The sequence below is a fragment of the Anomaloglossus baeobatrachus genome, chromosome 1 (genome assembly GCF_048569485.1).
Source record: "Anomaloglossus baeobatrachus isolate aAnoBae1 chromosome 1, aAnoBae1.hap1, whole genome shotgun sequence".
In the NCBI taxonomy this organism is placed as follows: Eukaryota; Metazoa; Chordata; class Amphibia; order Anura; family Aromobatidae; genus Anomaloglossus; species Anomaloglossus baeobatrachus.
The window spans coordinates 445,472,858-445,494,700 of record NC_134353.1 but is presented as its reverse complement, the minus strand read 5'-3'; the positions used below and the strand labels follow the sequence as shown (position 1 = coordinate 445,494,700).

General features: G+C 44.7%; 1 protein-coding gene across 3 annotated transcripts in view; it reads left to right on the top strand.

The window, feature by feature from the left end:
- The window catches only part of MISP (mitotic spindle positioning), a 46,433-nt gene that overhangs the window by 6,729 nt on the left and 17,861 nt on the right, over positions 1-21,843 (top strand). For 2 of the 3 annotated variants that reach the window (XM_075352780.1, XM_075352772.1), the window contains exons 2-3: positions 7,140-9,048; positions 9,160-9,320. In XM_075352780.1, the coding sequence (XP_075208895.1) occupies positions 7,140-9,048; positions 9,160-9,320 (2,070 nt within the window). The remainder of the gene's footprint in view (positions 1-7,139; positions 9,049-9,159; positions 9,321-21,843) is intronic. The other variant, XM_075352789.1, reaches the window with a different exon arrangement.

The window sequence follows — 21,843 nt, the reverse complement described above, 5'->3', positions numbered from 1 at the left end:
GCACACAGCAGTCACACACATTCCTGGAACTCTATATTCTAGGCTCCCCTCCCATTTCTTACATAGCCCTTAGGATTTAATCATATGTCAGTTTTTCCACATACGAATGCTATCCATGTTGTTCACCGATATCAGACATACCTATGATAGTCTATGGTGCTTTTCACGTCAGTGATTTTTTTGCGGAATGGCGTTGTCTGTGCAAAATTGCTTAGACATGTCCAATATTTATCCAAGTGTTGATTTCTATATTTTAGGCTCTCTTGCCATTTCTTGCAAAGCCCTTAGGGCTTATTCACATGTCCGTTTTTCATGTACGAGTGTAATCCATGTTTTTCAATCCTCTGTGCACAATCGCGGAGAAGTGTTCGATATTGATCCGAGCGTTAGATCAAACTTGGCAATCAAGGTCTGTGGCTCTATGAAAAAATCGGACAACAATCGGAAGCCATCCATGTGCTGTCTGATTTTAACTGATTTATAGGAGAAGGTGGAGAAACTAATGAAACGCTGACCAAAGTGTGATAAAACTGTGATGACAGTCTGATGCTGAAAGTTTGATGAAACACTGATAAAAATCACTGTTGGAATGTATCCATTTTTCTCCTATGTCAAAAAATAGTCTGAATGAAGCCTCAGAAAAGTTTTGGAACCCTAAGGGTGCGTGCCCACGATCAGGGTTTGTAGCATTTTGGACACAGCGTGTTTTCGCTGCATCCAAAATGCTGCATTGTACAGTACAAGTACAGTGGATTTATAGAAATGAAATTACACAGGGCCCTGGAGATCACTACCTGTGGTAGGCTGCAGTCCAATGACAGTAGTAGTCCAGCAGGGTCAAACCAGGAGATGCAGAACAGGGACAAAATCGGCAGACTAGGACATGGTCAGGAAACCAGGCAAAGGTCAAATCTGGAACTGGCAGCAAGGTACAAAACGATAGGCAGGAGGGTAGTCAGAGAATATGCAGAAGTTAAAATACAGGAATCACAAAACAGCACGGGAACCAGGAATACAGAACTATCTCTGTCTGAGACCAGCAGACAAGAGGGGGAATTAAAAGGGTGTGGTGTTTATTGGCTGCAGCTGAATGGTGGTAGTTTCAGCTGGAAGACACACGCGACCTACAGTCAGCCAGTGGTGCTGCAGGTCTCAGGGAAACCGAGCTTAGTGGATGAGCAGAGCCTACACCCACCAGAGCCACAGGCACCAACTGCTCTCCCATCACCAGCACTATCCACAGCGGGAACACGGCGCCGCCTGGTGATCGAAGCAGAAGTCACAGGAGCGGACTCTGGTGGGGACGTGACATTAAAACAGAGAGGGGACTTCATGTAATTTTTTTTTATTTATTCCTAATCCACATTTATTTGCAGGGCAATTGTCCTGCTCTCACCCCCATTTTGCTTCATTTTGCAACTCCCTAGCCCTTACTACAACCATTTTACTAATGGCGCTGTTTTACTGATTTAATTGGTACCTGTAGTGTAAAAATTCTGCGGCCTGGTTCTCGTTTAATTCATGATAACATTTTTGGTGCAATATCTTTTTCGTGCATCAGGGCGGGACGGTGAGCCTTTGGCTCTGCCATTGCCCCTCCGAGTATGTACAAGCCTCTTTTTATAAATTTTGCGTTATTACAACATTTATGTCCCAGCAGTCTTCAGCAAAACAACTTCACGAGCACATTGACATTCAGCGTTCTTTAGCCAAATGGTGCTGCAGATCTCGCATGCGCAGATTCAGACCTTGTCTCAATGACAAGCCAAGATTTCAATCTGCATATTCGCAGCCACTGGTGCCATTTTGCTGACAACCGTCGGATGTCAGTATAAGCACGACCAACCTGTGGCGCCATTTTGCAGAAGACCATCGGATGTCAGTGTGCGCATGCACTGCCCTCGGGGCCATTTTGCTAAAAACCGGCAGGAGATGAATGTTCGCAAGCAATGCCCTTGCTGCAAGCAGAGTTTGTGCAAATTGTGAAGACAAGAGACTCGTACAAACGTTAAGGGGCTTTGGCAGGGCCGAAGACTTTATCTACAGTCGCGGCGCACAGCCCTGCATCGATACACTAAAAGGATATTGCACCAAAGCATCTATTATTAATAAAACAAGAACCAGGCTACAGATTTCTTTATTACAGGTATTTATTGAATCTGTATACCAGAGCCATTATAGCAATATCTTCACTCTATCATGTTAAATTGTGATGACGGCTTCCCTTACAAATTTCCTTTGCTGTAGAATAAATTTATAATACATACAATACATAAGTGCCCTTTTCTGCTCCTTTATGTGGAATGAGAAAATTAGTCCTCACATTCCCCAATAACTAAAAAATCATGGAAACTCCAATTTCCTTACTATTAGGCCTCATTCAGACATTGCGAGTCATGTACATGTGCTATCCCTGTTTTTCAGGGATAGAACTCATACCTATAATAGTTTATGGGACTGTTCTTTTGTCCGTGTATTTTTGTGGACCAGTTTCACGGATGAAATTTCCATGGCCCCGATTCATCTTGTTGAGGGGGAATGTAGAAGTTAAATGCAACCTTGACTATTAAAAAGTACATCTTTATAACTAATGTCTAATAATAAAAAATCATTTTTGACATCATGGGCGCAATCAGACATCAGAACAAAAAGTCTCGTTAGGGAACTTAAAAGAGTTGTCCGACATAAACTCCAAAGATTTTTTTAAGCTAATCTGTGCTGTATGGTCATATACACCACTTGCAGAATTATTAGGCAATTTGTATTTTAGAGGATTTTTTTTAATTATTGATCAACAACTATGTTCTCAATCAACCCAAAAGACTCATAAATATCAAAGCTTAATATTTTTGGAAGTTGGAGTGGCTTTTTTTTAGATTTGGCTATCTTAGGAGGATATCTATTTTTGCAGGTAACTATTATGAGCAGAATTATTAGGCAACTTAATAAAAACCAAATATATTCCCATCTCACTTGCTTATTTTCACCAGGTAAATATAACTGTACAAAATTTAGAAATAAACATTTCTGACATGCAAAAACAAAACCCAAAAAAATTAGTGACCAATATTGCCACCTTTCTTTATGATGACACTCAACAGCCTACCATCCATAGATTCTGTCAGTTGCTTGATCTGTTTATGATCAACATTGCATGCAGCAGCCACCACAGCCTCCCAGACACTGTTCCGAGAGGTGTACTGTTTTCCCTCCCTGTAAATCTCACATTTTATGAGGGACCACAGGTTCTCTATGGGGTTCAGATCTGATTAACAAGGGGGCCATGTCATTATTTTTTCATCTTTTAGACCTTTACTGGCCAGCCACGCTGTGGAGTAGTTGGATGCACGTGATGGAGCATTGTCCAGCATGAAAATCATGTTTTTCTTGAACGATACTGACTTCTTCCTGTACCACTGTTTGAAGAAGTTGTCTTCCAGAAACTAGCAGGAGGTCTGGGAGTTGAGCTTCACTCCATCCTCAACCCAAAAAGGTCCCACAAGGTCATCTTTGATGATATCAGCCCATACCAGTAACCCACTTCCACCTTGCTAGCATCTGAGTCGGAATAGAGCTCTCTGCCTTTAACTGATCCATCCTCTGGCCCATCCATCTGGCTCATCAAAAATCACTCTCATTTTATCAGTCCATAAAACCTTTGAAAAATCAGTATTAAGATATTTCTTGGCCCAGTCTTGATGTTTTATCTCATTTTTCTTGTTCAAAGGTGGTCATTTTTCAGCCTTCCTTACCTTGGCCATGCCCCTGAGTATGGCACACTTTGTGCTTTTTGATACTCCAGTAACGTTGCAGCTCTGAAATATGACCAAACTGGTGGCAAATGGCATTTTGGCAGCTTCACGCTTGATTTTCCTCAATTCATGGGCAGTTATTTTGCGCCTTTTTTGCCCAACACGCTTCTTGCGACCCTGTTGGCTATTTGCCATGAAACGCTTAATTGTTCGGTGATCACGCTTCAAGCGTTTGACAATTTCAAGACTGATGCATGCCTCTGCAAGACATCTCACAATTTTGGACTTTTCAGAGCCTGTCAAATCTCTCTTCTGACCCATTTTGCTAAAGGAAAGAAAGTTGCCTAATAATTAAGCACACCTTACATAGGGTGTTGATGTCATTACACCACACCCCTCCTCATTACAGAGATGCACATCACCTGATTTACTTAATTGGTAGTTGGCTCTCAAGCCTATACAGCTTGGAGTAGGTCAATATGTATAAAAATGATCATGTGATCAAAATACTCATTGCCTAATAATTCTGCAGACAGTGTAAAACACCCCTACATTATTTTTTTTTGTTTTATAACTTTTGTTCCTATTGATTTTTCACTTTATTCTCTGCAGCTCTTTGTTTACATTCAGCACAACCAAACATGACATGTTTGACTGCCAAACTTCACAGTCACAGCTGGCACCGCCCGGCCGCACTGTCCAGCCCCGCCCTCTGCACACACATTCCCTGTCAGTATTCTGCTCCAACACCTGATAGAAAAATGAATACTATGTAATGAAAATTATATATAGCCCCTAATGTGAGTCTATAGGAGATATATACACACATACACTTATACTCACATAACACACACACACACACATACACCTAGTTATATAATATATTATATATAATCCTCCCTCATGCACTCTCTTCTCTCCCCCTGCGCTATCTCCTCTGCCCCCCAGCACTCCCATCTCTCACCCATGAACTCTTGTCTCTGCCCCCCTGCTCTGTGTCACCCATGAACTCTCGTCTCTGCCCTCCCCCGCTCTGTGTCACCCATGAACTCTCTTCTCTGTCCCCCCCACCTGCACTGTCAGCCGTGCATTCTCTTCTCTGCCCCCCCTCCACTCTGTCATGTCAGCCGTGCACTTTGTTCTCTGCCCCCACCCCCTGGCTCTGTCAGACATGCACTTTGTTCTCTGCCCCCTCTCTGTCAGCCGTGCACTCTGTTCTCTGCCCCCCCCCGCTCTCTCTTCTCTGTCCCCCCTGTCTCACCCATGCTGTCTCTTCTCCTCCGTGCTGTGATGATTGCAGCGTCCTTACAGCCGAGCGATGCAGAGCTCAGTGCTGTTGTTCGCTGGTGTCAGGTGACATCCCTGCTTCTGACTGTATTCAGAAGCGAGGAGCATGGGATGCTGCATTCATCACAGAGACAGCGCACGGGGGAGGGGGTTCATAGTTGCCTGGGCACCATACAACATAATGAGCTGAGGACACTGTCGGGCAAACAGCGGTCACGGTGTCCTAGACAGAGAGGGCAACCCTGTTTGTCCATCACATACAGGCCACAGATAGCAGCACACAGGTAGGGGGGCGGGGGCTCATCGCACTGTACCTGCCCAGCAGGTCGGCAACATGCAGTGGCTGATTTGTATGTCAACAATGTTCTGCCCCTATTGACATCAAATGACCAGAAGTAGCAAAATCACAGTAGGAGCAGTCACATGATCACTCTGAGCCGGGGGAAGGGGCTGACAGCAGGGCAGGTAAGTGGTCACTATCTGCTTACCTGCCCCAATGTAGCCCAATAGTGAAATAATAAAAAAAAGCAAAATAAGTCGGATAACTCCTTTAATTAAAAGTCCACACATTTAACAAACTGGGGTTACACTACTGCATTATGATATTCCCTCCTGTTTCCTTTAGATTCTCTAATATATTTCTATTGTATTGCATTGTTGAAATAGTTTTATGTAGTGTTTCAATTCTAGAAACATCTTATGGCATGCTTATAGAATGTTCCTATGCTTTATAAACCGTGTTTATAAGGTGAATTTGTTGCATTTTTCAATGATCTCATAGCTTTATGTTCAAGTCACTTATCTTAATTAGATAAAGCACAGTATTCTCAGCATTAAAATTAGATGTAATGATTAACATTTAGATTTCAGATGTGCTGATACAGTTCTATTCTGAATATACTTTGACCGGTCATAAGGAATTTATGACAGGAGCCTTAATAAAACCTTGCAACTAAGGGTACTTTCACACTTGCGTTGTTTTCCTTCCGTCACAATCCGCCCTTTTGGAAACCAGCGGAATCCGTTAACGGATTCCGCTGTTTCCCATAGACTTGTATGGATGACGGATTGTGTCAAAAAGACCTGCGTTGCTTCCGCTGGGCGACGCTCCGTTGCTTCCGCCCAGCGGGAGGAACGCAGCATGTAATGTTTTTTTGAGCAGCGGAATCCTTAGGATTTCACTGTGCATGCTCCCTCTGGCTCCCTGCACCCGTAACCAAGATAAATATCGGGTAACCAAGGAAAGTGCTTTACCCGATATTTACCCTGGCCACGTGTGCAGGGAGCCCGACACTTCCCCGCTCGGCTCCGCCCCCTCCCGCACTCCACTCCGTATGTATATATATATATATATATATATATATATATACACACACACACACACACACACACACACACACACACACTCACCTATCACCTATCCTCAGCGCCATGGCCCCACTCGGCTCCACCCACCCCGCATTCCGCCAATCGCACACATTCTCGGCGGCCGACCGATCAGCTGATCACCCGGCGCTGGGAGCGATCAGCTGATCACCCGACGCTGGGACCGATCAGCTGATCACCCGACGGCCGGCTACTGGGAGCGATCAGCTGATCACCCGGCGGCCGGCTACTGGGAACGATCAGCTGATCACCCGGCGGCTGGCTACTGGGAGAGATCAGCTGATCACCCGGCGGCCGGCTACTGGGAGAGATCAGCTGATCACCCGGCGGCCGGCTACTGGGAGCGATCAGCTGATCACCCGGCGGCCGGCTACTGGGAGCGATCAGCTGATCACCCGGCGGCCGGCTACTGGGAGCAATCAGCTGATCACCCGGCGGCCAGCTACTGGCAGCGATCAGCTGATCGTTCACAATACTCTGCCGCCGGAAAAAAAAAATCAAAACGGATTCTGTTGTTTTGCAGCATCCGTTGCATCTGTTGTGCCACTATATGCATCACATCCGTTACATCCGTCACACAACGCAATGCAACGGATGCCATTCAATGCAAGTGTGAAACTAGCCTAAGTGGCATTACAGAATGATATTTGTCACCTAACTATAAACTACATGATAATGTAGACAGTATAAAATAATATATTTTTTCAATATCAGGTGCCTGAAAATGAAAAAGATGGAAGCGCTTTTATAACCACTGCAGTAGAAGAAAACACCATTGAGCAGTATGCCACGGATTCCACGCCATTTCATATACTAACTTTAACAGAATGTCAGACAACAGACAAAATTGCTCCTACATTGCAAGAAACAAGTATTAACGCAAATGTTTCTGAAGGGCTACACATAACTGACACACAGACCAACACTGTTACTTCAGAATCAACCATGGATAGAGTCACCAGAAGAGTGTTCTCTTCTTCCTCAAGCAAAAGTATTAATGGTTCTCAGCTAGACTTATCTAACTATCCTGATGAAATCCAGGCAAAAGAGACGATTATTCAAAGAAGGGATGTAATGACATCTCCACCAGATCGTCATCTGAAAGTGTTAAGGGAAGAGGAACGATTTGAAATCCGGTCCCATCATCCTGAAACAAGTCCAGCAAAATTATTTGTAGATAGTGATGGCGATGAAGAAGATAAAGCTAGACCCCGATCCCGTGAGTTTACCCCAGAAAAAGTACTAGAACTTGAGAAAAATCGTAAAGACATCATTAAAAAACAAGGTCAACGTAAAAGTTTAGATACGGAAGATGTGATCAGAATAAGCATCAAAAATGGCTCCGTCTCTAACATAGATATTACTGGTGTAGAAGGTGATCAGAACAAGCCAAATATAAACACAGAACAGATACATTTTGAATCAGCAAGACAGCAATTTTTAAAGTTGGAGAAGGAAAGGAATAGTCTTCCCATAACTCCTCGTCCTCAGGCAAGGCCACTTCGGCTAATTACACACTCTCTCCATGAAAATTATGACTTACCAAGGGAGCAGGAAGACCAGGAAGGTAAACCATTTGGAGATGAGCGTATTTTAAACCAAGATATGAACTCAAGACTTCCCAGTGACCACTTCTTTAAAGCTCTGCCTGTAGATAATGGAGCACAAGAAAAGTTGGCACAGGAGATTAAAACAGAAACGGAAAGCACTCCCAACCCCAGTGATGAAACACCTATAGAAAGAGAAATTCGTTTAGCCTTGCAAAGGGAGGAAAGTTTAAGGAAAGAAAGAGGAATTCAAAGTTCAGGAGAAACAAAGGAGATTATAGAAATTTCCTCAAATCGTATGGTTGCTAATTCACTTGATGTGGTGCCTTCTACAAAGCCAAAAAACAGGCCTCTTACTTCATTGTATATACAAAGAGAAATAGAAAAAGAGGTCCAGAGAGAGGCTGATCTAAAAACTGAAGGAAGAGTTGCAGGTCTTTATGATAAAGGCAGTTCCCAGGAACTAGATGAGCGCAGAAAGTTGTTTGAGCAGCCAGATGAAATACTGGTTCAGCCGCAAGGAAATAGCACTAAAATGATGACTAAAGAAACAACATACAACATAAAAGGGGATACATCACAAGCAGATTTGGTAACTGATAGTGACACAAACAACTGGGCAGAATTAGACTCTGCCCAACCCTACAGTGTGAGAATGAATTGGAAGCCAGCACCATACAATGTCTATAGAAACAGAAGGCTCAGTGCAGATAACATTTTAGATATAAAGACACCTCTTACAAAATCTTCAGAAAAGGAATCTGCAAAGGAAACCATTGTATTGCGCAAACAGAATTTCCATCTTCAGCCTTTGAAATTGTGTCTAGATGTTCAAGACAATGATGGGGAAGATGAAGTTGACGAAAAGAAAGGCCTTCGGGAGAAATACAAAAGACTAAGACCTTCACTTTCCAACATCATTGAGCAAGAAATTCAACAAACATTAGAAAGGGATCGGGAACTCCAAGAAGAGAGAAGAAACAGTGGACTTCCTCCATTAACCATACATAATGATAATGAACTCAACACCCCACATAATGGATATGAAATACATGGGAGTTCATCATTGACTTCAGGTAAGTATATTAAGCTTCATATTTCACCTCATTATGCAATCTATGCATTTTTCACTCTTCAATGTATGATATTTTTGTGTATGTACAAAATATTTGTATTTCTTTCCTTAGATGTTTCAAACACATCGACCCCTGCACCTTGGAAAGGTACTTTCGGCAGTAAATCAACAATTTATCAAAGCTCTTCTGTGCCGATCTTTAAACAACAAGAGTGCCCCAAGTTTCAAGTTTCTCAGTCAGATGGAGACAAACTAAAAAGACATGAAAACCGCGTAAGTAGTTAGACTCCAAGAAAGGATTAAGCATTAGTGATGAGCGAATAGTAACTATTAGTGTTCGGATTATTCGTAACGAATCCCAAAGTACTATTCCGGTATTCGTGATGAATAACGAACCTAATGCAAGTGAATGGGGAACCCAAGCATTTTACTTGTCGTGACGAATACTGGAATAGTCCTCGGTGTTCGGTAAGCATTTTCTGAACACCAATAGTTACTATTCGCTCATCACTATTAGCACTAGAAGTCCCAGAAATTTCTAGCCCCCCCCCTGAAGTCCCGAAAGAGGGTCAAATGACCCTTAGTCCAAACTGAATAGAACTAACTAGAAACTAAATGGCTAAACTCAATGGAAAACAACAACCTCCTGTGGTGCGACAGTAATGGCCTTAATTACAGAACAAAAGATGGTGATTATAGGATGTTAGCTAAAATCCTTCAGGTCATTCGACCCGTCTCTGGGTTCCAAAGGTAGAAATGTTAAATGACCCCTCTCTGAGACTTCTAGTGTTAGACATATTAATCGTTAAGAGTTTGGTATAAAGAGAAACAGTTTTTTGGCACTTGCAGATGTTGTCATGCCACGATTATGTACCTCCTTTGTTTCTAATATTTATGAAGCTGTAAAAAAGGGCACGACATAAGAGTGCCTCTTTTGGTTGAGATAAAAAAAAATACTTTGTATTGATTCAAAGCTACAGTAGAAAACAATATTTCATAGATGTTGCATACTCAAGCATAAGAAGAATCTAGGTTTAATTATAGTTTTAAGGTAAATAATACGCAAGGTACAAAATATACTTTTACACACTAAATGCCTCCTGATTCAGCCTTTATTTAAAAAAAAAAAAAAAAAAAAGCCTTTACCATGTCATTTTAATATCTTTTGAATTATAATGGCACCTTGATAATATATATTATCTATTTTGATTGTTGACAGACCTCATTCATTATTTTATATTACTTGCAGACTACACAGCTAACATAACATACCATAGAGAGTCAATGGGTGATGTATGTAAAAGTATGGCATATGCTAGCGCTATACATTCTGCATATATCTTGGAAGAATTTCCTAACAAATGTAGATAAAATATGATGAACTGTGTGTTTGATTTTAAGTTACATGTCAGTTCACTTAAAGATATCAAAACAAAGGTAAAAAAAAAATTAGCATACTTTCCTTCCAATTTTTCTGCTCACTGTCAGAGAAAGGTCATATTAAAATTCCAAAAATACAATAATTTTTTATTTATTGCATTGCTAGCTAAATATTGGAACAGGACAATGCAAGGGCAGATCAAAAGCTTTACTATTCATTATATTCCACTAAAAGGGATTGTCCACTACTTAACAATCCTTTTGGACTGGCCAATGGCCCAAGGATAGTGGAAAAAAAATACCTCTTCAAGGCTGGATTTACACATATCTATGTCCTAGGCCAAAGCACATAAATTTGTGCTTTCTTCCCCAGGTGCTGGTGTCACTTACAGCTACTAAGTCCACCTCCTTAGAACATCTTCTGTCACAGTTAGGAGCTATGGTGGAGGAGATAGAAGCAGAGAGCCAGCGCTGCACTCACATGTCCCACTCCCACAGCGTCAATCACTCAGGATCCACAATGTCTTCAGAGGGGCTGCGATGCAAGAAACTGTAGTTTTGTGACGAAGCCTGTGAATCAGCATCACAGCACAAGCTGTACAGATGAGCAACGTAAATGTACTGCTCAATGTATTTAATATACGCGGGGCTGCTGATAAGTCTTTGGCTTTACCCAGAAAGAAACAAGATAGGATGATGAAACTTTACATTTATTCCACATACTCTCCAATGATGTCAACAAACTTTTTACATCGGTATTCCAAGTTTTGTAAGCCTAGCAAAAAGGAGGATTTCGGTTGTGCCTCAAACCAGGCATCCGTTACAACCATGGAATCAGAAATGGTGTGAAATTTGGTACACTTGAGGTGTTTCTTCAGGATTGGAAACAGATGATAATTGGAGGGAGGTAGATCTGGTGAAGATGGGTGGTCAACCAACTGGAAGCCCAGCTCTGACAGTTTTGCCGTGGTCGCTTGTACAGTGTGAGCGGAGGCATTGTCTTAGAGGAACAAGATTCCTTTGGACAGCTTGCTGCACCTTTTGGGCTTCAGAGCTGCCTACAATTGGTCCAATAGTTCAATGTAATACCTTGCATTGATGGTGGCACCCTTTTGAAGGTAGTCCACTAGCAGCACGCCCTCCTTATCCCAGAACACAGACGACATCACCTTAGTGGCTGATTTTTGCACCCTGAAGTTCTTTGGACGAGGAGAACTACTGTGCCTCCACTTTTTTGACTGCTCTTTGTTTACAGGGTCATACAAATAAATCCAGGTCTCATAAATAGTGACCAGTCAATCCAGGAAGTTCCTATTAGTCCAGAAATGTTGACAAATGGCCCGGGAAGTTTTCACTAGAATGCTTCTCTGATCGGTTGTCAAACATTTGGGGAACCACTTTGCAGATAGGTTTCTAATGTCCAAATGTTCATGGATAATGACACAATCACGTTCACAAGAAAATGATGTGTGCTATTGCTTTAGCTGAAATGCATTGATTCTCCAGTATGATGTTGTGCACAGCGTCAACGATCTCCGAAACAACAACCACTCTCGGTCATCCAGGACATACCTCATCATTGGTGCTGAAGTGGCCCATTTTAAATTTGGCAACCCAGTTCTTAACTGTGGAATATGAAGGGCATTGATCCCCCAATGTCTGTGACATATCACCATGAATATCCTTATTGGACTTTCCTTGCAGAAACAAGAATTTTATCACTTCTCTGGTCTCAGTTGCTGTGAATATCACATTAGACTCCACCATTTTGTTTTCTCGCGTGTGTAGAACACTGTTGCCATAAGCACCAAACACAAAATTTTGAAAACATATATTAGACACATAAGGCTTTCATGTTATGTAACATTCGTTACCATAGAAACAAAAAAATATCACAAAGCCAAAGACCTATCAGCAGCCCCTCTTATGTGGATGTAAATTTAAAAAACAGCCTTTTATATGGACTTTTCAAAATAATTCTGAAAAATTTGTAAATATTTGGTGGTTATTTCTTATTATATATGTCACCCTGACTGCTGTATCCTAGGTCATGGCCTAGGTTAGCATTAGGTGAAATCAGCCCTGACCCTCCTAGATGAAATATAAAGGCTGCAATCACTCAGCAGATGCTGATTGTCTTCCGAAGTCACATGACACCCATACCTCATGTTGATGACAGTAGATGATTAGAAAGGCAGCGCTGAACATGGAGGGGTGGTGCTGGTGCAGTAGGTATCTATTTTTTCATTTTTCCATTCAAAGGGAATTAAGGAATCTTAAGGAATCTCTCTTCAGTTTGCAGACACTTTGGTATTTCTAACCATCTTACATTCCTTTAAAGAGAACCTGTCGGCATCATTTTGTAGTGTAAAGTAAAGATATGGCTGTAATGATGCCGTAATACTGCTTAAATTGATTACTTTGGTGAGGAAATCCTCTTTGTTCTTCTTCTGTAACCCACATTTGACATTTTCTACTAATTAGGTTTTCTCCTCCCTTTCTGTAATTCCGCTGCCCTTCCACCTATCTCTGGTCCGACAGGTGTCTGCTGAGATTTCATACATAGGAAGCAGGTCATTCACAGACCGGAGGCAGATGGAGGGGATGGATAATCACAGACAGGGAGGAGATATCCAATACACTGAGATCTAATTAGCAAAAAACATCAAATGGTGATTAAAGAAGAACCACAAAGCAGATTTTTTCACCAAAGGTACTGTATCACTTTAAAGGGAATCTGTCAGCAAGCTTTTGCTACCTCATCTAAGGGCAGCATGATGTAGGCAAAGAGGCCGAGTTCAAAGATATATCACTTAAGGGCCATTTACATGCTGCGACATCGCTAACGATATATCGTCGGGGTCACGGTGTTTGTGACGCACATCCAGCGTTGTTAGCGACATCGCAGCGTGTAACACCTATGTGCGACCTTAAACGATCGTGAAAGAGGCAAAAATCGTTGGTCTGTGATACGTCGTTCATTTACCAAAAATCGTCAGGTCAGTAGCGAGGTTGTTTGTCGTTCCTGCGGCAGCACAAATCGCTATTTGTGACACCGCAGGAACGAGGAACAACCTCGTACCTGCGGCCGCCCGCAATGAGTAAGGAGGAAGGTGGGCGGGATGTTCGTTCCGCTCATCTCCGCCCCTCCACTTCTATTGGACGTCTGCCGTGTGACGTCACTGTAACGCCGCACGAACCGCCCCCTTAGAAAGGAGGCGGTTTGCCAGCCACAGCAACATCGCAGGGAAGGTAAGTCCGTGTGACGGGTGTAAGCGATGTTGTGCGCTATGGGCAGCGATTTGCCCGTGACGCACAACAGACGGGGGCGGGTACACTCGCTAGCAATCTCGCTAGCGAGATCGCAGCGTGTAAAGCACCCTTTAGATTAGTGTCTGCAGCCATTCTGACACAGTGAAAGATTTGAGATTTTGTATGTAGCAGAGCTCTGAGAGCTGCTCCCGCCCACAATTTTAATCCCCAATGGGGGACTTTTTTGAACCCATTACAAAATGGCAGAGCAGTTCGGATGCCCAACGGCCACTACATTTATTCTCTATTATGACTTGATGAAACCAAGCACAGCCCAAAAGAGAATGAATTGAATGGCAGTCAAGCATGCATGCTGCCGCTTCATATTAAAGAGAACCAACCACCAGGATTTTGCTATATGAAGTAAAGGCAGTGCTATACTGGCACTAAGATGCTAAATGCAGGCATACCTGTAATAAAGAGATGGGATGCTTGGTTGATGAAATATCTTTAATCAGATTTGCGACATGCACTGCACTTTGATTGACGTATGTAACATGGGCGGGTCTTTATGGGTCGGGTCCTCGGCGTTTATTACTTCTCTGACGTCCTCTGGTTTGCCCCCTTTTTTGTATTTGAATATCACGCTGCACCGCCATTGCTATTGTTGGTGGCACGTGCGCATTGGCACAGTACTTAGGTCTTCATTAAAATGGTGCCGGAGTCCACGCATGCCCATACTGCGATCTCTGGCGCAATTTTATTGAACAAACTGCAGTGAAAACTATGAGAAGCATTGGCGCATGTGCAGATCATTTTTTTTTACATCTTTGAATGCGCCGATGCTTCTCAATCTTCACCGCAGTGTGCTCAATAAAATGGTGCCGGAGATCGCGATACGCGCATGTGCAGACTCCGGCGCCATTTTAATGAAGATTTAGGTACTGTGGCAATGCGCACACGCTGCCAACAACAGGAACGGCAGCATGATATAAAGAAAACGGGGCACGCCAGGAGGAGAAATAAATGCGAGGGCCCAATCTACAAAGACCTGCCTATGTTGCACATGTCAATCAAAGTGCAGTGCATTTCTGCAACTTTGATTATAGACATTTCATCAACCAAGCATCCAATCTTTCTATAACAGGCATGCCTGCAATCAGCATCCTAGTGCGAGTATGGCACTGCCTTTACTTTATAAAGCAAAATCTTGGTGGTTGGTTCCCTTTAACTGTGTTCCAAACTCTGCCAATGAGTGGGTGACAGAGCTTGGAACAAGTTATCACCCATACTGTGGCTAGGTGTTATCTTGTTTTCCTTTTGAAGTTATCATTGTTGTAAAATGTAAAATTCTGAAAAATAACAACAACATCATATACCTACCTAGAGAATTAGCTGTATTATTTAATATCAAAAGTGACACTGTATCTCTTACATTTTAGTTGTTGCAAACATTTAACGTCATGATGACATATTGTATATTTAATAGGAAATGTATCCACTTAAAGGGGTTGGCCACTGTTTGGTGCACAATTCATAATGAAACCCAATTGCAATAATTCATTTTTGCCCAAAGCACATACATTTAAATGAAAAAAAAAGAAAGAAATTGCCCCAAAGGGTGGCCAATTTGTTTAAGGTCCGAGTTCTTGTATGGCAATCTATGCAAATATCCATGCTCACCAAAATTGCTGAATGGAATTAGGAATAATTTGTAATGCAAAGTCATCAATTATTTAAAAAACACAAAATAGCAAGTACAAAGCAGGCTTTAGCAGTTGTGATCATAATATGACCAGCACTAGTGTAAGGCTAGTTTCACACTTGCGTTGAACTGCATCCGTTGCATTGCATTGTGTGACGGATGCAACAGATGTGTTGCATTTAGTGGCACAATGGATGCAATGGATCGTACAAAACAACGGAACAGCTCTTTTTTTTTTTTTTTTACAGTTTCACCGGCGGCAGACTATTGTGAACGATCCCCTGATCACTCGGCTGCCGGGCGCTCAGCTGATCGTTCACAGCAGCCAGTCGCCGGGTGATCGTTCGGCTGCCGAGAATGTGTGCAGGGCGCAGAGTGCGGGGTGGGTGGGGCCAAGCGGGGCCATGGCGCGCTGAGGACAGGTGAGTGTGTGTGCACGTGTACGTGTGTGTGTGTACGTATGTAAACATGCGGAGTGGAGGGCGGGAGGGGGCGGAGCCAAGCGGGGAAGTGTCGGGCTCCCTGCACACGCCCGGCGGAAGCAATGTAGCGTCGCCCAGCGGAAGGAACCCAGGTACTTTTGGCACAATCTGTCATCCATACAAGTCTAAGGGAAGCAGTGGAATCCGTTAACGGATTCCGCTGTTTTCCAAAATGGCGGATTGTGACGGAAGGAAAAAAACGCGAGTGTGAAACTACCCTAAGGCTTCTTGGCTGCCTGTATGGTCGAACCTAATTTCCTCTCAGAAAAGCAAGCAAGAAGAGGCCCTTTGTAGCAAAGGTTGATAAGCAGATAAATATGCCCGCCATCTGACTCCTCCCCTCTCTTACCTCTGTCTTCCTCAACAACGTGCTCATCACATGAAATTCAAAAGAAGTCTTGGACCCTTGTACTATACAGTTATAGTGCTGGTCTGTTTTCTGCAAACAAAACTATTGCCAGCCACAAGAGCCACTGACCGAGAAGCAAGCATCCGCCACTCACCAGTTTCTTTGGGTTTGGTTCTCGGGAATTGATTGGCACAGGAGCCGCTAAGCCATGATGTGCTTGTGTTTGCTGGTGCCGTCATCTCACTGTACATTCCTGCACAGCGCTTTGATGAGGATGCTGAGTGTAGCAGGAACCAGTGTGCACAAATGCTGGGGAGCTTGTTAATGCCCACATCACGTGATGAATGCAGCAGGAGTAGCTGGCCACAGGTTTGTGAAGCAGGAGAAAGTGACCCAAATGCCCAGACTGTTGTAGCAGTAGCTGGTCTCTCCTACACTACTGAGTATAGGGAACAGGGCAGAGTGGAGTGAGTTTAAAGGGACTCTATCAGCAAATTTCTGCAATGTAATCTGAAGATATCATGCTGCAAGTGTTGAAACACAGACTTCAGCCCTGCATCTGTTATCTCAGTCTTTTTTTTGTTTACCTGCAATGTTAGTGTGGCGCCCCTGCGGCTTCAGTCGCCACAGGGTACTGCACCTCACCGAGGTGCAGTATTCATCTCGGGTACTGAGTAAACAACCACCACAACACATCCAACACATAACACAGGAGCTCTGTCACTGGGACTGGGCCAGGGAAGGTGCCGGGGGTAGCCATCATGATGTATGGGACCTCTAGCCCACTAGTTCAGCAACCCGGGAGGTGGGGCACCTGCAGGGAAAGTGAGGAGCCATCTCACACAGCATTCAGTTAGCTCTGGGCGCAGCAAGCGCCAGGTCACACTCAGGAGGAGACAACAGTCAGAAGTGACAAAGGACAAATAGGGGCCTGTGGTCCGGAGCTGGAAGCTCGACCCGAGTTCTTAGGAAGAAGGGGATCCTAGTGTTCGCGTGGAGTGTTGCAAGCACCCATTACCCATTGCACGACCCAGGAGCTGGAGTGGAGGAAAGATCACTAGAAGTTCTGACCTCCGAACTATCCGGGATCGGCTGGAGCCCATTACAGCGGAGTCCGGCAGTTCAAAGGCGGGGACTTCAGTGAGTAAAGAACTTGTGGTAGGTAGGGAGGGTAACCAGCTCACCTGTGTAAGAACATTTCCCTGCTTGGGAGCACAGATAACAGCGTTGCTGGTGCAGGAACTTTAGAAAAGAAAATCTCCAGCTTCCAAATGCATAAAATAATTCCTTTTCAGACGAGGTGTCCTTTGTCAAAGCATATATCATATATATGCTTTGACAAAGGACACCTCGTCTGAAACGTGTTGCATTTCCTATTTGCTCTTAACCTTTGGATCATGTCCTGTACATTTGGATTTTAATTTTGCAATAAAAGGAATCATTTTATGCATTTGGAAGCTGGAGATTTTCTTTAGTAAAGAACTTGAACTGCAGCCTCTGTGTCGACTCATCATTTCCGGCACTCCCATAATCGCGCCCCTGTGCCATAGGCGACTACTACCATCAACATCCTCCCTGGGGCCTAGCTTCATCTGTGGAGAGCTGCAACACCCGTGTTGCGTCACCATCAGCCCCAGCAGAGAGACTTTCCACAGCAGTGGCTAATAATTGGCCGCACACCACAGGTGGCGTCACGATTAACTACTACCCCCATCATCCCCATCTTTTTGACACCGACGGGGTCACGGAATCGGGCCTGGCCGCTGTGACAACTCGAACCGGCCGGGGTTGAGTAACTCCCCAGAGACCCCGTGAGTGCGCCATTAGCTTAAGCCTCTTCTCTTTAGAATTAGTGGGTCTCAGCAGCTGGTGAGTTGTAGTCCGACTCTGTCCCCCTCTGTGATTAGCAGTCTCTGTTTATGGAAATGTACACTGAAAGACTGGCATGGGTGGGGGCAGCTCTCAGAGCTCTGCTACATGCAAGATCTAAAATCTTTCACTGTGTCAGAATGGCTGCAGCTAATCTAAGTGATACATCTTTGAACTCAGGGTCTCTTTGCCTACATCATTCTGCTCTCAGGTGAGGTAGCAAAAACGTGCTGATAGTTTCCTTTTAACTGAGATGGCTTCAATCTTCCCCCACAATCAGCACTTTGATGTGGGTGATGAATTCAGCAGGAGCAGCTGGCCACAGGTTGGTGAAGCAGGAGCAGCTGAGCCAAATGCCGGCTACATTGGTGAGTGTGTGGTTCATCTAACCACATAGTGGCAGTATTTGGTTATCAAAATCTGTGGCTGTATCTAATACTATAATAAACTACAGTTTTGTCTTCCTCAAATGAATAGAACTGAACTGATGTGCCAATGAAATCACTCACTAAAAGTACAAAGTTTTGCATTGTAAATAATGGAGGGGATGCAATGCTCGTTCTGTGAGTTCCATGGCCCCTTAATACAGCTTTAAATTTTATTTATTGCTTATATAGTGCTATTAATTTCACAGCACTTTACAGACATTATCATTGTCCTCATTGGGGCTCACAATCTAAATTCCCTATCAGTGTGTCTTTGGAGTGTAGGAGGAAACCCACGCAAACATGGAGAGAACATACAAACTCCATTCAGATGTTGTCCAAAGCAACAGTGCTAACCACTACTGAGACAATATTTAAGATCCTTGGGAAGTGTATTGTGTTAGCAGATCCACATTAAAGGGAATCTGTCAGCAGCATTTCATTCCACAGTCTATTTATATGGACATGTAGCTCTTTTGAAGACATCCACTAACACCTCTACATGGCCATTCTTTTCCTTGATTACTGAGAAATCAACATTTGATTGGATATGTAAATGAGGCTGTAGACCTGAAGCCTCTGTCACTCCAGCTCTATTCTCAGTCCAGCACCACCTCCTTTTGCTTGGCTGATGGCCTCTATACTGTGGGACTTCAGGAAATGGTGCCATCAGTCAAGCAGCAGGAGTTGGTGCTGGCAAGGGATAGAGCTGTAAAGACAGAGGCCTCAGAACTACAATACGTTCTACAGCTCTATTTGCATATGAATTCAAAAGCTGATTTTGTAGTAATGGGGGAATGGACTGTCTGGGTGAAGGTAATGTAGTGGGTGGGCCTACCCCCTACTAGTACAGTTAAACCCGGTATTGTAAATAATAAAAATGTGTTGTTTTATTATGTGATCTTGTGTATTAGGGCACCCCCTAGTGGCCGGGTGGGACGGCTGTTGCCACCGGGGAGGAGGAGTCGGCCGGATATCTAGGGAAGGTCTGTGTGTGTGGGGGAAGAAGTATCCGGGACAGCAGGCAGTGAACATCTGCAGCGGCAAGTGTGAGTGTGTGAGCGGAACACCAGGGGACACCGGAGCAAAGGAGGTGGACGCAACCTCAGGGTCTATTCCGCTGGTGTGGGTCCAGTGCGTGCTTGACCGGAGAGTGGGAGCCCGGAGAAGAGGAGTATCTAGGGCATATCCCCACCAGAGGGCGCGTTTGGGCAGGTTGTCCCCAGCTCCACCAATATTGCCGGAATCTGCTGACCGGAGTGTTATTTTGTGTTTGAATAAATGTCAGTTTTTATGCATTTCAACTTTTGCCTGAAGACTCTTTGTGCATCGGCCGGTGAAAGAGACGTCCCACACTGCACATTCAAGTCAGCCCCCGAAGTTAAAGAAGTGGTGGAACCAGGGGTCTGCCTCAGTACCAGTGCCACGACTACACAGCCAGAGGTGCCCCTGGGCCATCACTTCAGTAATGCTGGACTTGGCTTTACCCAGACCTTGAGAACTCACATTTAAGTCCTTCAACCTTTTACTGATTCCAGATTTTTCATAATTCTGCTTTAGTTAGCAAAGAAGCTTGCACATGCTCTGTCTGGAATACTGCATATGAATATATTTCTTTATGGACTAGACAGCTTGAGATATGCATTTAAAGAAGCACTTCCGCAAAACTTTTTATTTCCTAAACCTGTGAAAAGGTAGATGTAGTGTGGCTGAATTAATATACTCACTTATTGCCATTGTCCTTAGTTTCCATCTCTGCTCCCATCCTTTTATGAGTCACAAGACTTCTATTTAACACTGGGGGTCCATGTGTGAGCTGGAAGTTGCTTTGGCTAGTCTTAGGGGTACTTTGCACGCTGCGACATCACTAGCCGATGATAGCAATGCCGAGTGCGATAGTACCCGCCCCCGTCGCACATGCGATATCTTGTGATAGCTGCCGTAGCGAACATTATCGCTACGGCAGCTTCACACGCACTTACCTGCCCTGCGACGTCACTCTGGCCGGCGACCCGCCTCCTTCCTAAGGGGGCGGGTCATACGGCGTCACAGCGACGTCACACGGCAGGCGGCCAATAGAAGCGGAGGGGTGGAGATGAGCGGAACGTAAACATCCCGCCCCCCTCCTTCCTTCCGCATAGCCGGTGGACGCAGGTAGGAGATGTTCCTCGCTCCTGCGGCTTCACACACAGCGATGTATGCTGCTGCAGGAACGAGGAACAACATTGTATCTCCTATTGGTGCGACATTATGGAAATGTCCGACACTGCACAGATCATGATTTACGACGCTTTTGCGATCGTTTATCGGTGCATCTAGGCTTTACAAGTTGCGACGTCGTTACTGGCGCCGGATGTGCGTCACTTTCGATGTGACCCCGACGATATCGCAGTATCGATGTCGCAACGTGCAAAGTACCCCTTAGTATAAGGCCTAAGACACACGGCATGAAAATCGGAGCGAGTGGAATGCAATAAAACATCACATTCCACTCGGATCAATATTACTCTATGTGCCAGTACCCATGAACAATTATTTACTCAGCCCTAATCGGACCGAGAAAACAGTCGCAGCATGCTGCGGGTGCAATGCGATCCTCTTTCTCTGGCACCCATTCATTTCTATGGGGCGCGAGAAACATCGCACTGCACTTGCATTACATCAGTGTAATGCGAGTGCATAGCGAGAATGGCAATAGCTGGCAACGGAGGCGAGAGGTAGATAAAATCCCTCCCTCTCCTCCTCAGCACCGGCCCTCCCCTCCTCAGCGCCGGCCCTCCTTTCTGCAGCACCGGCCCTCCCCTCCTCAGCGCCGGCCCTGCCCTCCACAGTGCTGCCCCCCCCCCTCCTCAGAGCCGGCCTGCCGCCCGCAGCTGTGGTCCAATCACACAATCGGACCTCAGTCGCAATGACACTTGTGGCTCGCCCACCCCAGGGCTATGGGACACCCGGTGCCGGGCCGGACTAGTCCGGGGGTAGTCAATTGTGGCCGGGCCTGGCTCCGTGACCCTGGCGGGAGTCGATTAATATGGCTTTAGTGGGGGTGCTTAAAGTTTATATTCGTGACGCCACCTGTGGTTTGCGGCTATTAAGCCGCCGCTGCTCTATGGGGCCTCCGGGGTGATGGAATGGCAGCAATGGTGATACTGCTCCCCACAGGTGGAGCTGGACCCCGGGGCAACAGTTGGTGCTTGTAAGTGTCGATGTAGTTGCGGTGTAGTGCAGGGCCGACAGGGCGGTGAAAGGACCGGACACAAATAACAGTCTCTTTACCTTCTCCTCTTTTACTGGGTAAACAGTTAGTCCTGGGAGACTGTTACAGGTGGTAGAAGGC